The sequence below is a fragment of the Marmota monax genome, unplaced genomic scaffold (assembly GCF_021218885.2).
Source record: "Marmota monax isolate L192 unplaced genomic scaffold, Marmota_monax_Labrador192_F-V1.1 WCK01_AAM20220418_F8-fsc00061, whole genome shotgun sequence".
In the NCBI taxonomy this organism is placed as follows: domain Eukaryota; kingdom Metazoa; phylum Chordata; class Mammalia; order Rodentia; family Sciuridae; genus Marmota; species Marmota monax.
The window spans coordinates 10,043,212-10,065,000 of record NW_026695230.1 but is presented as its reverse complement, the minus strand read 5'-3'; the positions used below and the strand labels follow the sequence as shown (position 1 = coordinate 10,065,000).

General features: G+C 32.6%; 1 protein-coding gene across 46 annotated transcripts in view; it reads right to left on the bottom strand.

Annotated features, from left to right (window-relative positions):
- The window catches only part of Sox6 (SRY-box transcription factor 6), a 612,624-nt gene that overhangs the window by 214,229 nt on the left and 376,606 nt on the right, over positions 1–21,789 (bottom strand). For 35 of the 46 annotated variants that reach the window (XM_058576980.1, XM_058576987.1, XM_058576994.1 and 32 more), the window contains one exon: positions 13,532–13,618. The exons of the other annotated variants lie outside the window; for them this stretch is intronic. In XM_058576980.1, the coding sequence (XP_058432963.1) occupies positions 13,532–13,618 (87 nt within the window). The remainder of the gene's footprint in view (positions 1–13,531; positions 13,619–21,789) is intronic. 46 annotated transcript variants of the gene reach the window in all.

Below are 21,789 nucleotides of genomic sequence, written 5' to 3'. Positions count from 1 at the left end.
TGAGGTCTATTCATGTTGCAGATCCTAATAGAGCAAGAACAATCCATGGAATCCTGCCAGCTAGCTCCCAACCTCACAGCTGGGCCTTCAGCCCATTGTGCTTTATTAGCCTATCATTTTGGGATCCGGAAATGAAGGTATCCAGAAACATCCCCTCTTCAGTATAAGACAGACTGCCTTTACAATACAATACTATGGTTGACAGTCAATGGATATATGTCTATAATCTACACATCAAAATAATAATTTCTAGCTTTTAAGAAACATGGAGTTCTTTGGGCCTTTATGGGGGAAAACAAATATCACTTGAGTATGACAGGATTTGCTTTTCTAGAAGCTCCATCTGAGTCAGGACTTATGAAAAGGGACACTAAGAAAACAGACATTACTTATGAGCTATTGTCTTTAAAGCTCTTATGTACTGTCTTATGTAATCCTCACTCTAAAAGTTGCATTGTTAATTTCTTTTCACAGATGGAAAACTAGGCTACTAAGAGGTAAAGTAACTTGACCAAGTCGCAGAGAATGTGACTGGATTTGAATTCAAGTTTTCTGATTCCCAATTCAAGTAAATCTGGAGTCTAAGGAAAAGGTAATTTTCCTTACCTCAAACCTAGAATATACTATATTCAGAGAATTTCTAAGAATTTCTGTAAGTCTCAGAAATATATGACTAAAACATTTTTAAAATGAAAAAGAAATATGTCACTTCTCAGTAAGGCTTTGTTTACAACTAAGAAGTTAAAAAGATCTAGGAAATCACACAAAGAGTTTGGTAAATTGAACTTTGACATCTTATAGATGTGAAAACAGATCTTGACATTAAGTGACATGCCTGGAGTTACTCAGGAAACTAGCAACCAGTCTGGCAGACAAGATCCTCTGTATGCTTATTCCCCAACCCTTCTCTCCCCAAACAGCATATGGCCTCCTGGTTGCAAGCCCAAATACAATGATTATGCAGAACACGGCATTCTCTGGCATTCTCCGACATTCTCCAACATTCCAGATACAATATTTACAACACCCATGAAAGTCTGAGCAATACACTCAAATATTTGCACAAGTCAAGTGTGCTGCTGCCCTTGGTGCAGTGTATCTGTAGGCTAAGACAGTCAAGTGCTAGCCAACAGGAAGCTACATGGAGAAATCTAGGAAGTGAGCCTAGCAGTGTTTGAGAAACCTCCCAGATACAACTAGGGCTTGAGAGAGTTTCCTATACCATATATACTGTCCATTTCCAGGGTGTATTTACAATTTGCCTAGTATAAGTCAAGAGAATTCTTGGCCTAGCCCAATATGGCTTGCTGTGCTAGGTACACACACACACACACACACACACATATATTCCTCACACTAGTCCTATGAAATAGGTCATATCATTATCCCAATTTTAAAGATGAGGACACTGAGGCATAAAAAGGACATAACCTGCCCATATTCTAAGCGATTAAATCATATATCTAAAATTCAAAAGCAGGCCGACTTGCAACAGAATCTGTCCTCCTAACCACCATGATGAATGGAGAATGGGAATCTAGAATGTTCTACCTTCTCAAAATTACTTTACACAGCAGATAAAGTTTCTGAAAATTTCCTTACAATCTGTTTTATAAGGGTATTCATTTTTGTGATTTGTTTTTCATTGAAATATAATGTTTCCCAAAGTGCTTATAAAAATAGAAGCAATGACCTAAAGAGGTATGCCTGGCATAATTTTTCTTTAAAATAGCCCCCCAAACCTGCATAAGACCCTGCTGACCTTTCAGTCCAAGCCACAAACATCCACCACTGTTTATAGTTACCGTTCATTATTAACTTAGTTTCTCATTCTCTACCTCATGCTCACATTTTCTCCCTCTCACTCTGATCTCTATCCCTCCAAGTTCTGAACTCCTAATGCTGAGAGTCTCTACTCTGATTTCCTGTTGAATTCTACTGAGCCCCATAGGTGTATCTGGATATCCAAATAGTGAAATTTGGGCTTTCTCTAACAGACTGATTAGACTGGTCTTCTGGCTTTTTTTTCTTTTAACTCCATTTTGGATCCTCTATGAATACCCCATTCCAGGTCTGACATCATGAAACACATCCCTGCTACCAGTTGTTTCATCAGCAATCTAGATAGCTTCATCAAAACTCTTATTTCTCTATGTTGTTTATAGCTATCAGGACATTGCAGTGGGCATTGCTGTTGCTAGGACTGAGACTTTGATATGAAGGTGTGCGAAAAAAAAATCAATTAAAATGAAACTGAACAATAACTAAGGGAGAAAGTTTTACTTCCTTTCATCTGTTTGGCTGATACTAAAAGTTGTACATATTTGTGGAGTACCAAACAAAATGTATACATGTATGGTAGAAAGTTTGTGTTTCTATATAATTATATATAGTTTATAGTTTCCTGAATTACACTATTGAGTATCTGATCAGGTAATAGGCCTACAATACTACAGTCTAGTCTCATTATGAGTCTAGAGAGGGAAAATGGAAATGGAAATTTCATATGGATTCTAAAATTGCTGTTTCTTTGTTCTTTCATAGTGAAAATATAGCTGGATAAATATTCTTTTCATTGTCAATTTTTACCTTATTATGATTATAGTTATAATTTCTGGGTAAAATAGGCACTGCCAAATATATCTCATTGTATTATGAAAAAATGTTGTGTTTGGAAAGCTTCTTGGAAGGTCATCTAGTGTTTCCCATGTAGAATTCACAATATTCAGACCACAAATACTAATAAATGTCAAAAAGAGAAAAAAAGACAAAGTCTGGGTCCTAAAATGGTCAAGCATCTCCTATCACAAGATTATTTTGAGCATATTAAAATAGAACGTGAATAAAATATTCAAAAGAACATTCTGAAGCCTTATAAAGATTAAATTAAAAGTCAATGTGTATTTGTTCAACCTATAAATGATCATTAGTTTAGTCACAAATAGAATGTCCTATCCTCATACTAAAACATTCTCTCACAGATGCAGAAAAAAGCTTGATTCAAGACCTTTAAAGAGTTAAGAGGTCATTTTATATAATAACTATAGGTTGCGAATGGAATTTAAAAAGTTTATAAAACTCATTTTCTAACTTTAAAATGTTCCTGGTTTTATGATTCTCAAATCAATGAAAACAAGGACTTTCAATTATTTTTTATTAACTTGAAGGCAAGAGCTGGATATGTAATCCAGAAACAAAAAGAGAAAAATATTTGAGCCTCATAGAGAAAGGATAAAGGAATGCCACTATGAATGTGGTACTACTAAAAAATAATATCAACAGTGACAGACACTGGCTTTTTAAATTAATTTATTTATTTTGTTGTTGTTGTTGTTGTTGTTGTAGACGAACAAAATACCTTTATTTTAATGTGGTGCTGAGAATGGAATCCAGGGCCTCACATGTGCTAGGCAAGTGCTCTACTACCCCAGACACTGGCTTTTGCAGTAACCCAAAAGGCAATAAGAAAATCACTGAAATAAGGAGAATGATTTAAGTGTAATCAGTAAAAATATTCTTGCTTGTAAATAGTGGCTTTGCAAAAACATTACTCACATGTACTGTCTCTCTGCTGGACTCTCATGACTCCTATCTAAGTTTAAAGGCTCTGCTCTGAATTAGATAAGAATCTGCTATAGTGCTACTCATTAATTTTATAGAGAAAATTGGTGGGGAGGAAGAGCAAATAATGGGTCACAATGTATACCCTCTACCTGAATGTTGTTAGCTCCTTAGGTCAAGGACTATGTTACATACATCTCTATGACAAGGCATATACATAACAGTGCCTAGCATTTATTTTGTGCTCAGTAAAGTTGAAATGAACTAATAACCAACTCTAAAACAGTAGTTCTCAAATAGTAGGATATAGGCAGCCACCCCAATTAATAAACAAGATGGAATTGTTGAAATCCAGGAGTAATGGAACCATATTTTATTTGCTTCCAGAATTTGGTAATCAATGTGGAAACTCTGGCCATCTCCACTGCTGTGTAAGTAGTTGGTAATCAAATCCAACGAAAAGATTAAGTTAAAGAACTTAAACAACAACAATAACAACAACAAATGTATACTCAGATTCAATGAACAATTTTGAGCACTTATGATAGTTATAATTAGATAGTTATATATATGGACATAGTTCAAATACCATGTCCCAGGATTAGTAATTAGCATTTTTATCTCTATTTCAAGAAACTTGGGAAAATGAGTCTGAGGAGAGTTAAAATATGTCCAAGATTACATAGCTTGTAATCAATAGAGTCCTGAATCTAAGATAGTTGGTCTGATCCCAAAGCTAAGCCTTTCTTCAGTAAGCCACAATGGGTTTTATTAAAAAACAAAAAACAACAACCAAAAAGCCATTTAAGGCCATGACTCCATACACAGTCTTTAAGAAGTACTTCCGCATTTTTTTTAAAAAAATTAAATACCTTATTGGTGGATATAATGATATTATAAGCTAATTTATGTTTAGAATAATTTTAATACAATATTATTTAAGATCCTATAAACAGTAAATGAGGTTAAGGGAACTGAATCTACATCAACAAATTTGAAAGTTCTCTAGTCAGAAAAAGTTGTATCTAATACACAGTTCTATGGATGTAAACTATATATTCAAAATGCAAAATCAACTGGAGGACTACATAAATTATACAGACTAAGCATTTATATGGGAAACATTTCAAAGAAATTTATAGTATTGTATAAACCCCTTTTTATCTTAAATTTTTTATTTGTTTTAATTAGTTATACATGACAGCAGAATGCATTTATGCACTTTGATATATCATACATAGTTGGGATATAATTTCTCATTTTTCTGAGTGTACATGGTGCAGAATCATATTGGTCATGTAAATATATATATATATATATACACACACACACACACACACACAGTAATAATGTCTGTTTTATTCTACTATCTTTCCTATCCCCACATCCCCTCCCCTCCCCTCCCATCACTTTCCTCTACCTAATCTAAGGTAACACTGTTCTTCCTTAGTGTCCCCCGCCTTATTGTGAATTAGCATCCACATATTAGAGAAAACATTCAGCCTTTGGTTTTATGGGATTGGCTTATTTCACTTAGCATGATATTCTCCAAATCCAACCATTTAAGGCAAATGCCATAATTTTACTCTTCTTTAAAGCTGAGTAACATTCCATTGAGTATATATACCACATTTTCTTTATCCATTCATCTATTGAGGGACATTTAGGTTGTTTCCATAGTTTACTATTGTAAATTGAGCTGCTATTCTGGCTGTGTCACGATAGTATGCTGAATTTAAGTCCTTTGGGTATAAACCTAGAACTGGGATAACTGGATCAAATGGTGGTTCCATTCCCAATTTTCTGAGGAATCTCCATACTGATTTCCATAGTAGTTGAACCAATTTGCAGCCCCACCAGCAATGTATGAGAGTACCTTTTCACCAAGTCCTCTCTATAGTTGCCTGTATTCTTGATGATTGCCATTCTGACAGGAGTGAGATAAAATCTTAAGAGTAGTTTTGATTTGCATTTCTCTAATTGCTATAGATGTTGAACACTTTTTTATATATTTGTTGATCAACTGTATTTTTTCTTCTGTGAAATGTCTGTTCAGTTCCTTAGCCCATTTATTGATTGGCTTATTTGTTTTTTTGGTGTTAAGTTTTTTGAGTTCTTTATATATTCTAGAGATTAATGCTTTACTAGAAGTGCATGTGATAAAGGTTTTTTTCCAATCTGTAGGCTTTCTCCTCATGTTCTTAATTGTTTCCTTTGCTGAGAAGAAGCTTTTTAATTTGAATCCATCCCATTTATTGATTCTTGATTTTACTTCTTGGGCTTTAGGAGTCTTGTTAAGGAAGTCAGATCCTAGGCCAAAGTGGTGAAGATTTGGGCCTATTTTTTCTTTTATTAGGCACAGGGTCTCTGTTCTAGTGCCTAAGTCTTTGATCCACTTTGAGTTGATTTTTGTGCAGCATGAAAAATAGAGGCTTAATTTCATTTTGTTACATATGGATTTCCAGTTTTGCCAGCACCATTGGTTGAATAGGCTATCTTTTCTCCAATGAATGTTTTTGGCACTCTTGTCTAGTATGAGGTAACTGTAAATTATGTGGGTTTGTCTCTGTGTCCTCTATTCTGTACCATCTACAAGTCTGTTTTGTGCCAATACCATGCCGTTTTAACATCATGTTCTTTCAATAAAATTGAATTATGTCAAGACACTAATCAGAGCACAAGTTATAATTCTTTTTTTAAAAAACTAGGTATATCAGGATTTTTATTTATTTAATTTTTTACACTTAACTTTTAATTATAATTATGAACACATATTAATCATACAAGTTAATGGGATTCACTGTGATATTTCCATACATACATATTTAATTGCTCAGAGAAAATAAATGCCAAAAGAGTCACAGTTGATTGATAAACTAATTCATTGTTACTAATGCCATCAAACCTTTTATATAGGAGGATGATTTTTAAAATTATACTTTAGATGACAAAATATATTCTTTGGTTGAATTTCAAAAGTTAGAAGAATGACTTGACTGTCACTACAGAGTGATCCAGATCAGTGTCACCAGTGTTTCCCAATACTTTTTTTTTTTTTTTTTTTTTTTGGTACCAGGGATTGAACCCAGGGACACTTAACCATTAAGCCACATTCCCAGCCCTTTTTAAATTTTTATTTAGAGACAAAGTCTTGCTAACTTACACCCTCAAATTGCTGAGGCTTGCTTTTGAATTTGTGATCTTCCTGCCTTAGCCTTTAGAGCTAAGGATTACAGGCATGAGCCAGCACACCTGGCCCAACATTTTTTTAATCTATGCCTCTTACTCAGTTTTAATATACTTCTATCAGACAAGATGATTTTGTCCAGCTGATTTGATTTCTATAGTTCAAGAAAGTATATTGAATAACCTTTTACAAGTTACTATTTATGAATCCTCTTCAATTTACCAAATTTAATTAAATGGATATTTGCAACTCATTTCTTTTGTACCTACAATTTTTAAAAAGTTGAAAAATACTTAAGGTGATAATTGACATTATAAAAACAATGCATTATTTCTATTATCCTGACACATCTGTAGAATATTTCTTTCTAAAATGTTGTTAAGTTCCTTTCAGTCTAAATACTTAACACTCTTCTAATAGTACTAAATTATCATTCACCAAGGAAGAGTTTATCTTGATGTGTTCCATATTAAAGACAATTTACCTAATCACCTTCTTGTAATAATAATGTATAAAACCTTTCTGAATTACTTGATATGTCATTTGTCTTTTAACTTGTTTAACACAAGCTGGTGTCTTTCCTCCTAGAACAGTTCCAACATATAGTGAATCTTAAAAAAAAAAAATACTTGTTGAAAGGAATTCTATCATGTGAAGTTGTTTATATGTTATCCAAACTAGGATACTTCTTAGGTGAAAGGAGACAATTATTAAATAAAAAAACACAGGTGTAAAATCCAGACAATCAAATAAACATTTTACCTCTGAATATTCCTACATTATCAAGAAGCTTTTGGGGGACACCTTACCAAGCCATAACACAATGATACTGAGAATTTCACTCTATAACCAGCATGTGATTGGTCATCTGCATGCTGTTTTAGAGATGTTAATCATAATTTAAGTGATACTTTTTCAGAAATGGCAAATCAGGGTTTGTTTATTATGAAAACAGTTATGTATGTATTTAGAAAGACATCAGTATCCACCACTGATCAAGTTTAACAACTGGAATATTCTATGAGCCACAAGAACCCTTGCATTTCATTGGCCCACGTGGTGGAAAACTGGAGTCCTTCAGTGATTCTCAAGATCAGAGTTTCCTTTAAATAAGAGCAAGGTTATAAAGAACAACAGTCTGAGTTCCTTGGGAAACAAAGCATCAAAATAAAATCAAAAAATAATAATTAAAAAACAAAAAATTGAAAAAAATGTAGAACAAAAATGCAGAGTTATAAAGTCTTACAGGCAAAACGAAACCAGTTAAATCACACAGATATGTATTTAGTGAGGACATGTTAGCATATAGAAAATGACTGAGAAATAGAAAATAAGAATCTCAAAAATAGCATGATTCCCATAATTTTGGGGATGTCTAATAAGAACTATTAGAATACATAAAATATTTATTACATAAAAAAATTATGTGTGAATCAAGAGATCTGGCTTCTAGTGCATTTTGCTACCTTGTACAAGTAACTCTTTGGGCCTTCATTTACCCATCTGTAAAATGAGTAGTTGGACTAGATCATGTATAAGGACACTTCTATTTGTTGATTACAGTTCTGGAAATATTCCTTGAGTGTAGGTTCTTAGCAATTCTAATATGTTATGAAAATTGTACAATTTTGCCTGTCTCTATAAAGATCATTAATGTCTTGGTAGCACTTACAAAAAAACCTTACATTACTGAGAACTGATTATTCTCAGTAATGTAAGGTTTTTTACATTACATAAGAATGAATACATTGGGGCTGGGGATGTGGCTCAAGCGGTAGCGCGCTCGCCTGGCATGCGTGCGGCCCAGGTTCGATCCTCAGCACCACATACAAACAAAGATGTCGTGTCCGCCGATAACTAAAAAATAAATATTAAAAAAATTCTCTTTCTCTCTCAAAAAAAAAAGAATGAATACACATTGTATGTATACATACACATACCTCATTAGGTTAACATTATATATTAACATGTGTCCTAGCATTGACTTTCCAGGTATTTTTTTTGCTTCATTTAAAAATAATCTTTATTTTAAAATCAGTTTCTTTTATAATATGTGATATTGAAACTAATATCAGTTTGATCAGCAAACTCACTTATTCACAAAATATATTTTAATCTTTATATTCACAAGAGAAAAACTACTAGAATACAAGCAGAATATAGAAGAATATAGAAGAATATAGAAGGTGAAACTACATCATTCTATAAATGAGAAAATATAACTTTCAGTTATTTGACTTACTACAGTTTTATATATAAGTTCAGTGAATTTGCATATTTTAATAATAATCAGGTTGAGGCAGCAGTATGGTAAAGTGTTTAAAAGTATGAGCTCTAGAGCCATATTGCTTAGTTTTAATTCTTAGCTCTCTCCCACTCTCTATGGCTGTAACTTTGGTAGTACTGATCTCTTTTATGAAACTGGAATAGTAATAGGGGGTTATTTCTATAGGGGGTTATAATTTGTATACAAATTAATACATATAAAGTTCTTGGAACAGTGTCTTCACATAGCACTCAGTAAATACTTGCCATTATGATCATATGTCTCTATGAAAATCCATTGTAGAGTCTATCCTAACAATGAAAAATAAATGTTGCATAATATGGAATATTATCATTTATCTTATTTTAAATGTTTAATATAGCTCTATAATCATAGACACTTTTATTGACTATAAAACATCACTATTCCAACCTCTTGAAAGCTGGGAATTCAGGTATGGTAGATATGATTATGTAACTCCTTCAGTTTAAACTCTTCAATGGCACTCCACCAATATGGTCCAGGCTTTTTAACATAATCATATGGCACTTTCTGATTGTGCCCTTGATTGCCCAGCTAGTTTCATCTCTCACTTTTGTTGTCCAACTTTTAGCACCTTCCCATCTCAACTACAATTGCACACACACACACAATATTTTCACAAAAACGTCAAATTCCCCAGAAAAGTCATTTCTCTCTCATGCTTCCAGATATTATATATGCAGTTCACATCACCTAAAACACTTTTCCATCCTTCTTTTCTACTGCAGTGTTACATCAAAAGCAAAATCTAGGAACAAAACAAATATTTATCCAAAGAGGAAGATATAAAAGTTGTTGATAGCTAGGAATAATATGTAGACAGCACTTAAGATAGTAAAAAGAATTAATTTATTCATTTAAAAATATGTACTGTTATTTCTATGTACTGTTCTAGATTCTGAAGGTTAATGAAAAAAATTTTGTCCCCAAGAATAACATAAATATAGTCTAAATTAATCTTTTTTATAAAAGGACTTTATGTATTTTTATTTTTTAAAAATCCAATTTTTACAAAATGGAATATGGGTAGAAATGTATTTCATACATATTTGCATACCAACGGTGGTTGTCTATGGCATATGCAATGAAGCTAGCACATGCAGAGTAAGGAGATAATTTTATGTTATTTTTACATGCTTTTATGGTGATATCGTATAAGAATTAACATTGATAAATTATATTGTACAATTCTTGAAGTTATTAAGAATAACATGTCTCTTGCTCAAGGTTAACTCATTATTAATGAGTTTCTTCTTCCTAACATAAAAATATTACTTCTACTAAAGGTCACTTAGACACAGTTAAGAGAATAGAACTTGAAATTAGAACATTTTTAAATAAATTAATTTCCTTCTATTTAATATTTTAAGTAATCATATAGACATTAGTCAATGAAACTTCAAAAATAAACATTTAATTTTCTTAGAATTCCTGTCATTCACAGGCATTACAGATGCAGCTATCAATTGACTCCCATACATTTAACTTTTATATGTTCCAGAAAGCATTTTGGGCACGAGCAGGGTACAGACACACACATAAATTATATTATAACTATTTTTATAATATTACCTGGATTTTTTTTGTCTTTTTCACTCTATTGGCATTTGTCCTATGGTGCAAAGGCAATGGTGGGTGAAACTGCTGGTGCTGTAGCACAAACTAAGGCAATGACACTGAATTGTACTGGTGACCAGTGAAGCCTTTTGTGACCATGCACTTGCATTTTTTAAAATGTCAGTTTCACTTAAAAATACTTGATGAAGTGGTAAGAAAAATATTAACTTTCTTATATCTCAACTTGGATTAAACTTTATAAAATAATATGCATACCTTAATGAGAAACACAAATAAAATATTCCTGCCGCAAACCAAAATACAGTGGCTGTCTTTAGGAAAAGCACTTCTGTGATTCTTTGAGATATGAATTGAAAGCTTTTTTCATAAAACCATTTATACTTGACAGAACTACTGACAGACTAAGAATGGTTTTTCAGACTTGGATCTTTAAAAGATATTTTCCAAAAACATGACATGAAGCAAGCTTTTTAATTCAATAAAAACAATTAATAGTATGTATTGTCGATAACAAAATCTGAAATTTCAAATTAACAAATGATATTAATAGATGTGATTCTTAAAGGGACCAAAAAAGGGAGGGAGGACAGGAAGGAAAGGGGAAGTACTTTGAAAAATGATATTGGCCAAAATATATTGTTTATTGTGTGCATGTATGAATATGTAACCACAAATCTCACCATTATGTATCATTATGTAATTATGTGCATTATACAATTATAATGCACCAATAAAATATGAAAAAAATAAAAATAAAATTATTATATCATGAAATATAACAGCATTTAGAAACTCAGAAATCCAACATTTTCCAAATGATCACAGGAAATGTTACAAAATCATGCACTGGTAAAAGAAACATTCAAAGTATAAGTTAGACCAATGGACTTCATGTAATGTAATAAAGTATGAAGAAGCCATTATGTTTCAGATTACAATTACAATTAACCTTTATATTACTTTTAAATTTTGATATAATAAAAAAAGAAAAACACCACAATTATCTGAAAAAATGCCATTGAAATACTTCATACATGTATGGTGCATGTATGGTGCTTCACATACTTCAAATTAATATAACATTACAACAGATTGAATGCAGAAGCATACATGAGAATTCAATCTTCTATTGAGCTTGACTTTAAAGAAATTTGAAAAATGTAAATCAGTGCCACTCTTTCAAGTTATTTTTGTAAACGTCATGTTGTTTAATAAATAATAGTTTTGTTATTTTTAATGAATTAATAAATGCTTTAATTTTTTCCTTTTTAATTTCTAATACTATACACATCAATAGATATAGCCACAAAATAAAAATTTTTTGAGGTCCTCATTAATTTTTATTATTATTAAAAAAGATTCAAATGTTTGCAAATTGCTGTCCTATATGTAAGTGATTCTGAGCCACTAGTCTCAGTAGTCTGTGAGCAAACTGAGTTAACTGTTTCTCCAATTACCAAGTCATGATAGACACTCAAATATGTGCTGAATGTAAATGATCCTCAAAAATATTTCTGGAAAAACTAACTACAATTTTAGAATGAATGAAAAGAGTTGGTTTAAATTAGAATCAAGTTTGAAAACTAGCTCTAACATTTACTAGGCTTTGAGGTTTTAGACAAATTATTTATACTTTTTCTGAACCTTAGTTTTTCCACATAAAAATAAGATTTATATCTTTGTAGAGGAATTATTGTTAAATATTTGAAATATACTTTTTCAATGTTCTTAAATAAAAGAGTATATGAAGGAATGTAACACACATACACTGTTGGTAGGAATGCAAAATGATATACCTGCTTTGGAAAACAATTATCAGTTCCTCAAAAGGCCAAACACAGTTACTATATGACCCAGTATTTTTTTCCCTAGGTATTTATACCCAAGAGAAATGGAAATATATATCCACAAACAAAAACTTGTACAAAAATGTTCCATAATAGTAAAAAAAAATGAAACAACCTATATCCATCAACTGATGAATTGACAAAATGTGATATATATCCACATAGTAGAATATTATTTGACAATAAAAGTGAATGAAGTACAGATTCAACATTTCTACTCTAAAAATATGTAATCTGAAATGCTTCAAAATCTGGGAATTTTGAGCACCAATGTCCTCATAAATGGAAAATTCCACACTTGACCTCATATGATGCATCCTAGTCAAAACACAGGCACACACAAAAAATACTGTATAAAACTACCTGCAGGCATTGTGTATAAGGTATGTATGAAACATAAATAATTTTTTTTTGTTTAGAGTTGGCTCCTATTCCCAAGGTCTCTCATTTTGTATAAGAAATATTCCAAAATCCCCCAAAAATCCAAAATCTGAAACACTTATGTTCCAAGCATTTTTGATAAGGGATACTCAACCTGTATTCATACAAGCTAAAACATAAATGAGCCTTGACAACATTGTGGAAGAAGTCAGTCACAAAAGTCCACATATTATATAATTCCATTTTCAAGAAATTTCCAGAATTAGGCAAATCTATAGAGATAGAAAGTTGATTAGTGGTTGTTTAGGGGTTGGGATAAAATGGAGGTGGCTACTAAAGAGTAGGAAGGGTAGCAGAATAAAATAGACATTATTATTGCTGTATGTATATAGGTGACTGTATGACCAATGTGATTCTGCAAACTGTACAATCAGAAAAATGAGAAATTATACCCCATTTGATTCAAATGTATGAATTGTCAAGATCATTGTACTGTCATGGGAGGCTAATTAAAAAAAAAAGAGTAGCCTTTGAGCATTATATTCTAAAATTGATTGTGGTTCTGGCTGCCTAACTAATATACTAAAAATAAAAGGATGAACTATATTGTTTGTGAATTATATCACAATAAAGTTGTTTCAAAGAATTTAAGAACATAGGTAAAAATACCTGGCAAAATGCTTGACACATACTGGAAGTTCAACAAATACTTTCTTTGTCTTAAAAATAACTGTTTTTCCAAATCCAATGACAAACCTAAGGAAATCACAAGAGTTTGAGCAGATTAGTTTAGACTATATAACTTTCACATTATGTCAACAAAGTAAAACATATTCACAAAAGAAGTCTATCTTCTTGTCTAGCTATTCTCTTGATACAGAACTCTTTTTAAAATATTCTATGAAATCCAAATTTTGAAAAACAATCCAGGATAAACCTTCTGAAAGTCATCATAGTTATTAATATTAGCTGAAATTTCAAATCTGATTTAATTTTTTATTTTTAAATGAGACTTCCTGATGTGAAACATGTTTGAGAAAAAAGCAGAAAAATCATATAAGGTATGATAAAACTGCTTTGCACCTGATTTACTGACAACTTCCTTCAGAGTTAAACTGCTATTTATGAACAGAAATTTTAGTAATCTCTAGCTTATGTAATATAATATTTCAAGAATGATCATATGAAGAAGCAAACACATTCTAAAACTATTGTCCTTTTAAATCAAAAAAGAAACTGGCTATCTATGTTCTTGCCTTCATGAGTCCTACATCTGTGACTTTAGTTAAAAGAGGAACTTCCAAAATTTAGATCTATTGTCATAAGGAGGCAAATTTATCTGTGGTCTTGCAATATAAATTAATTAAAAACTCCCCTTTGGGAGCCATTGCATATTGGTAGATTGAAAAGAGACAGAATAAAAGAAACTGCTCCAAATAGCCACCTTCCACATTCACGGGCTTCCTATATATCTCTCTAACTCACTATAGACACTCAACTTTTAAAAAAAAATTTGGTACTGGGGATTGAATCTAGACTCACTTTAATCATTTCATCACCGAGCTACAAATCCTCAGCCCTTTTGATTATGATTCTTTTTTATTTTGACACAGGGTCTCACTGAATTGCTTAGAGCCTCACTAAGTTGCTGAAACTGGCTCCAAATCTGTAATTCTTCTGCTTCAGTCTCCAGAGTCACTGGTATTACAGGTACACGCCATTGTGCCAGGCTTCAATACAGTCATTCAAACAATCAGTCAATCAACAGTTGTTTATCATCTTGGGTCAACCAGTGGACCTACATACAACTCATTTTCACATAAGTCACTTTCTAGTGGGGGAACTCAGACAATAAATGAAAGAAATGGCCAATTAAGGAAATATTAAGAGGAAATAAACGATATAAGAAACTTAAAGCTGAGTAGATGGGAAAAGTTCCCAATTTTAAACAAGATGGTCAAAATAGGTCTCCCTAAGAAAATGACATTTGAGCAAGAACTTGAAGGAGCTAAAAGTCTTCCATGAATATTTAAGAGCCAAGCATCATAAGAAGAATAAACAACGAATGCAAATGTCCTACAGTGGTGCCTCTTTGAGGAATTAGTAGATAAACATATTAAAAACAAAAAAAGCAAAGGTGAGAACAATAGAAGATGAAGTCAAAGAGGTATAAAGGAACCCTATATATATTCATAGGGCCTTTAGGGTCATCACAGGGATTTTGGCCTTTACTCAGATTAATATGGGGATCCTGTTGGGTGTGGTGGTACAGGACTGTAACCCCAGGAGCTCAGGAGGCTAAGGCAGAAGGACTACAAATTCAAAAGCCAGCTTAGGGCCAGCAATTGAGCAAGGCCCTAAGCAACTTAGTGAGACCTTGTCTCAAAGTAAAAATATAAAAAGGGTTGGGGATGTGGCTCAATTATTAAGCACCTCTGGGTTCAATACCCAGTACTATATATATAAAATATATATGATATAATATATATATAAATATATTATATATTATACATACACTATACAATATATATATTTAAAGATATATATTAAAACAAATATACATGTATATATGTGTGTATATACATATATATATATGTGTGTATATATATATATATATATATATATATATATATATATGAAATATGTACATGGATCCTTAGAGGGTTTTTCAGCAAAGGAGTGATGTGATTTAACTTCAGTTGTATAGGATAGGTAGAGTCTGATTTGTGTGTGGAAAATACACTGCAGAGAACAGCATGGATGCTGTTACTATAATAATTCAGGCAAGAGAGATCAGTGGCTTGATCAAGGTGGTGGGACATTCAAATTGGATACTTTTAAGGATAGTTAAAGAAAAAAATATTTATGAAGAATATTGGGCATAATTTAAGGAAAATAACAAGGGGTACTGATGTATCCAGAAGCTAGTTATAGGATGAAGCTCTTACTATACTTAAGCCTGAAGGATAAGTAGAAAGAATGGTGGTTCCTGGAACCTAGATAATGTAGCTGTAGGGAAAGGGTCAAGAAGAGCTCACAACCAAGCCACATCAATCTGGAAATGAAAGAACAGAGGGGAGGGAGAAGACACCTACCTCACTGTCCTCCCACACTCCTCATTGTCTCCCATAAATTCAATCCAAATGGAAGCCTATCACTGATGGAGCCCATAATTATAATTGAACACCCAGAGAACAGAGCAAGTTTAGGTGGATTAGGGAGGAACAAAAGGATGAAATACACCATCATAATGAGGAATCATGATTGATTCCAAGTTTGACTTGAGCACCTTGGACAGACTTGGCATTTACTGAGATGGGAAAAAAAAATTAAGTGTGGTAATCTGGGAAAGAAAAATCAGGAGTTCCTTTTTAGACATGTTCAATTTAAAAATTTTAATAGAAATATTCTGCAGAAAACTGGGCATATAAATTTGAAGCTCAAGAAAGAACTCTGGGTTAGAAATATAAATATTAATCCTAGTTGTCAGGCATTTAAGTTACTGGAGAAAATGTGACAATGATCTATACATGCAACTCATTCTTGTTCTTTGAGAGACAATCCTTTTATTTACATTGAAGGGAAAAATAAATAATGTTTTACTCGATTCCTTTTAAGTATCTTTCAAAGCATGAACTAAATACAATTGTTACTATTGTCTGTGTATGCTATTGGACACTGTGGGCTCCCAATAGGCCCATTTCTTAGTCATCTCTTATCCCTAATACCTAGATATAAAATCATCACTTACAAATTTTTCCAGGTAGGTTAATGAAAATATAAATTTAAAAAATGGTTGGGATTTGTAGGTACACCTTAAAATGCCACATTGATAAGAGAATGAATTTTTGTTTTTGTGGCCAGAACCTCCTCCAATTGACCGAAGACTCAGATATCCTCACTCATCCTGTGACAGGAAGTCAGGGAGAGGCCAACAGTCACACTTTAAACAGACACTTTGAGGAAGCTAAAACAACTTTGAAAGCTTCTGCTGGTGAAGCAAAGAGCACCATGGATATTTGAAAAAAGGTGGTGGCTCTAATACCAGATGATAACATTTATCTGGCTGTTTCCTATGTTCCAGAGGCAGAACCTGCCTTTGTTTTTATTTGTTGTTGTTGTTGTTGTTGAATATTTAATATACTAAATTTAGTATTTATCAATTCAATACATGTTTTATACTATTACTATATATTAGTTTATAAACAAATATCTCTAGTATTATTTTATTTTTTCAATTTATATAAATTATATACTATACATGTGATTTTATATCTTTCATTTTAGAATATGTTTTTAAATTCATACATGTTGATATGAATAGCTCTTGTTTATTTGACTGCTTTTTTCCATATTATGACTGCGTCTATATTTTGACAGCCATTAAAAATAATGCTATATGGGACTGGGTTTGTGGCTCAGTGGTACAGCACTTGCCTCACATATGTGGGTGCTGAGTTTGATCCTAAGTATCACATAAATAAATAAAATAAAGATTTTTTTTTAAAAAAAACAATGCTACAGTAACATTCCTATATATGTATAAGAGTTCCTTTAGGATATAAATATGTAAACATAAAATTTGGGTTGCTAATTTATAGTACATGCATCTTCATCTTTGATAAATACAGCTAAACTGTTTTCAGAGTAGCTGAATAAAATCGTAATCCTACCATAGTTTATGAGAATTGCAGCTTCTCACGCTTAATTTTTTGCTTGCCTGAATGATATCTTATTGTTCCTTTCTAATTTGCATTTTCCTGTCAGAAATTTGGAGCCAGTTTGGATCTATCAAGCTATGTCTTGATAGACATTTATTTTGGTTTCATGGCATCAGTGACCAGGAATGTTCAAGAACCGTTGATGCCAAAGTCAAAAAAGCAAATACTCTAAACAAAGAAATTTGGGGAGTTTTCTTCTAAAAGTTACAAAGCACCTCAAGAGATCTTGAAATCCCCTTTGTTAAATCTCACATTAGACCTGTATACTTTTGTAACTTTGATTAGTTTCATTTCTGAACCTTGAATCTAAGATAATTGACTCTAAGATACTACCTGGACATTGGATGCTAGGATAGTATCAGAGTGCTATAAAGAGTCTCATTTTATGCCCAGGAATCCTAGCTGGCATATCAAAGAAAATGTTAGATACCTGCTCATAAATGCAGACCGGTGGTTCAATCTCTTTCTCTGAGTTCTATTTACTTTGAAGGAAAAGCATAGAATTTTACTTACTTCCTCTTTAGTATTTTTCTTAACATGTCCAATCTCTCAGAGTCTCTCTGTCTTTACTGTGTACATGTTTGCCTCTCTTTGACACATAAATACACAAAAATCTATATTAAACACAATGAAAAATGCACACATAAAACGTGTATTAAATACAATGAAAAATAGCATTCAAAACAAGAGGCTGCCTTGCTGACAGTTAGATGAAGGAAAGATAGAAATATCAACTTTCTCATCGGTCATCAGTGGAGATGAGAAAAATTTCAAATAACTCACAAAAGCTGATATGCTTCACCAAGCACACAGTGTACATGTAAGAAAAATAGATTTTAATATAATTTCAATAGCTTTGTATATAAGTTATGATCCATTCCAACAAGATTTTAATAATCTTCTTCAGGAGAAAAAAGTCTATATTTATTGCAACAATATGCAAATCAGTAAAAATTATGAAGACCAATTTCAAAACAAACAATATAATAGACTTCTTCCATTAAAATCCTATTTTCAGAAGCCTCACTAAATTTGACATATTATTTATTGGTATCTTCAAAGTACACTATCAGAAATATCTTTCTATAGATAGTTATAGATTCTACATTTTGATAGTATTAGAGATTCCCAAAAGGTTTAGCCTTAAAGTCTTAATTTTATAATACAGAATAATACTGTCCAACAGAGCTTTCTATGACAATGGAAACATCTTTGTTGTTTAATCTGGTACCCACTAATCAGATATGGTAATGAAGCACTTAAAATGTTGTTAGTATGACTAAGAAACTGAATTTTAATTTTGGCTATTTTTAATTGATTTGAATTATTAAATAGCCACATGTAGCAAGTAGTTTTATTCGTGGGCAGCACAGATTTAGAGTAATAGAAAATCTTTCCTCTCATCTAGCCCTAAACATTTGTTTCTAATATACTAAGCAGATAATCAGGACTGGACAATCTCATCCTAGAATCAAGGATCACAACACTCAGATACTACTGTGATGACCTATTTCTCTCCTTTGATCAGTGCTGAATTACTAGGTACATACTATATAGTCCTTCTGTATCTTAAATCCTCTCATTTTACTCCTGTCATCTCACATACAGGTAGGTAGTTATTCAGGTGCCTACCTGAATGTTCATCATTCTCCTAACTTTGGACTTAGAAATCTTTCCTTGATCCTTCACAGTGACTCAGGTGCTTAAATAACCATTACCCCCTGTCCTTGTACTGCAAGTATTGATTGCCTAAAGTTTATTTTACCATAAGGAGATTCAGTACTCACATCCCCGTTTAAGATGATAGCCAGACCAAAGGTATCAATGTTACCTTAGTTCTAAGGTAATTTTTAAAATCAAAATTGTTTAAGACAATTTGGTGATGTAATCCTCAAAATAATAGTGTCCTCTGTACACCCTCAATTCAAAACACTCATTTTTCTATGAGTATCAGCCATTTCATTGTTATGATGAGCAAAGGAGAAAGAAGTTAACTTTTAAAATATTTTCATGAATATCAGAAAATTATACTATGAGTAAATTTCTAGAATCAAGTGAAAAACAGATTGCAGTATGAGATAAGGATTATGGGCATGATAACGGTCATTGTTACAGAGAGATGACAATCTTCCTTTAACTACTTCTCACAGTTTTAATTTAATAACTAACCATAGTGCACTTTATTATTAAAATTCTATTCACAGTTCATAAGTCTGTGCAGTAAACACAGAAATATATATTCCACTATTCTAGAAGTATAAGGATGCCAGAAATCTAGCCAGCAACAGAATTTCTAAAGCTTATGTTGTATGATTACTCTTGTGACAAATCCAGGCATCCTGTCAACTGTTTAATATCCAGTGATGATTCACTGTTGAATTGCAGAACAGATTATCTTAGAAAGCTGGAAAAATATGAAATAATCCTCAGTAGCAAACTAGAAAACCCAAGGTATACTGAAGGATAAGTGACATCCCCAAACCTTAAGAATTTTAGTTAATTGAAAAGGGAAAATTTATGTTGGCAGAATTTGAAAAGAAAAATTATAGATATTTAACAGAAAGCAAATTTAACAAATAAGAGTATGACATTCTCATAGAGAGGATGATAATGACTTTTTGTTTGTTCTTGTTTCTGTTTTTCTGGTTTTTTTTTTTTTTTTTTTTTAGCTCAAAGAGTAGTATGACAGATCTGGGAAGAGCATGAGATGTGTTCAATAATGTCTGGAGCCGGGTGCGGTGGTGCACACCTGTAATCCCAGGAGCTCAGGAGGCTGAAGCAGGAGAATTGCAAGTGTAAAGCCAGTCTCAGAAACTTAGCAAGGCCCTAAACAACTTATAAAGACCCAGTGCCAAAATAAAAAATAAATAGGACTGAGGATGTGGCTCAGTGGTTGAGTGCCTCTGGAGGAAGAAAGGAAGGGAGGAAAGAGGGAGGGAGGGAGTGAGGGAAGAAGGGAGGGAGTTAAGTAAGTAAGTCTGGAGTAGATGTTTCCAGCATGTTTTGATGGAAAAGGAATGAGCTTTAGCATTATATAGTCCTAGATTCAAATCTTGGCTTGGCCACTATTATCTTAATGTTGTGTGAAAATTATTTTATTCTCTCTCTTTTGTAAAAGGAGGATAATGATGCCTGCTTCATGGCATCAGTTGGAGGATGGAGGTTAAATACATGAAAGCACTGTGATGCATTAATATTTGGCTACTAAATGTTAGTTCTTGCTTAATTATTAGCACCGTCCTTTCTTGCTTCTTGGTAGGTCTTTAAAACAGGAATTTCTCATGTCCAAATGGTAGAAAATATAAACTAATATAAACCCCCTGTAGCCTAAAATAATGGTGGGCAAATAATACATACTCCAAAAAGATCTGTGGATTGGTTGAAATTCTACAAATGAATTCCTTCTTGAAAACAGGAATGGATGAGATGAATTCTAAAGATCCCTTCCTCATTCTGAGATTAACATGCCAATAAGAAAGCTTTTCTCAGTGTCAACCACAATAAGAATCAGTTCATCATGAGAGGGTCAAAGGGCTTTTTTACTCCTGGTCTTACCTCCAGTTTTCTTTATAAAATACAATACAGAGAATCTCCTCAGACCCTTTCTTAGAATTGTAGACAAATTCTCCTTTTTAGAATAAAATAAAAGCATTAATTATTTCCTTCAGTATTTCATTGCATCCCATTCATCACTTCTTGTACATTTGTTTTTTCATTAGTTCTGATACCATCTCACATGAACACTTATAGATATTTAAATTGTGACCCACATACAGAATTCCATATCAGATAAGGATGATCGCCTCCTCTTTTTCCTAGTACCCAAACTGAACAATACATAGAGACATGGGACAAGAAATAAGTATTTCAGTAGAATGCTTTTCAACATCCATCTGGGAGGGCAACCCTAAACCATGATAGCAATAGCCAAGAAACACACTGTCAATAGTGAGGGTTAGAGAACAGCCATCACGCTTCAAGGCAAATGCCTACTGGCACTAAACTATGCCTGGAAAAATAAAAGAGCTCCTTTCAGTAACCAGTTGAAAAGAAATCCAGGACTCTCAATGAATGTGAAAGGCTGTGTTTAAGCAAAACCACAGTGTGGTTATGCCCATTTCATTTTCTTTAGCTTTCTTAATAAACTTCTATTTATGCTCTCTTGATGTTACCAACTTAAACTTCAGGTTCTCAGTAGGTTTTCCC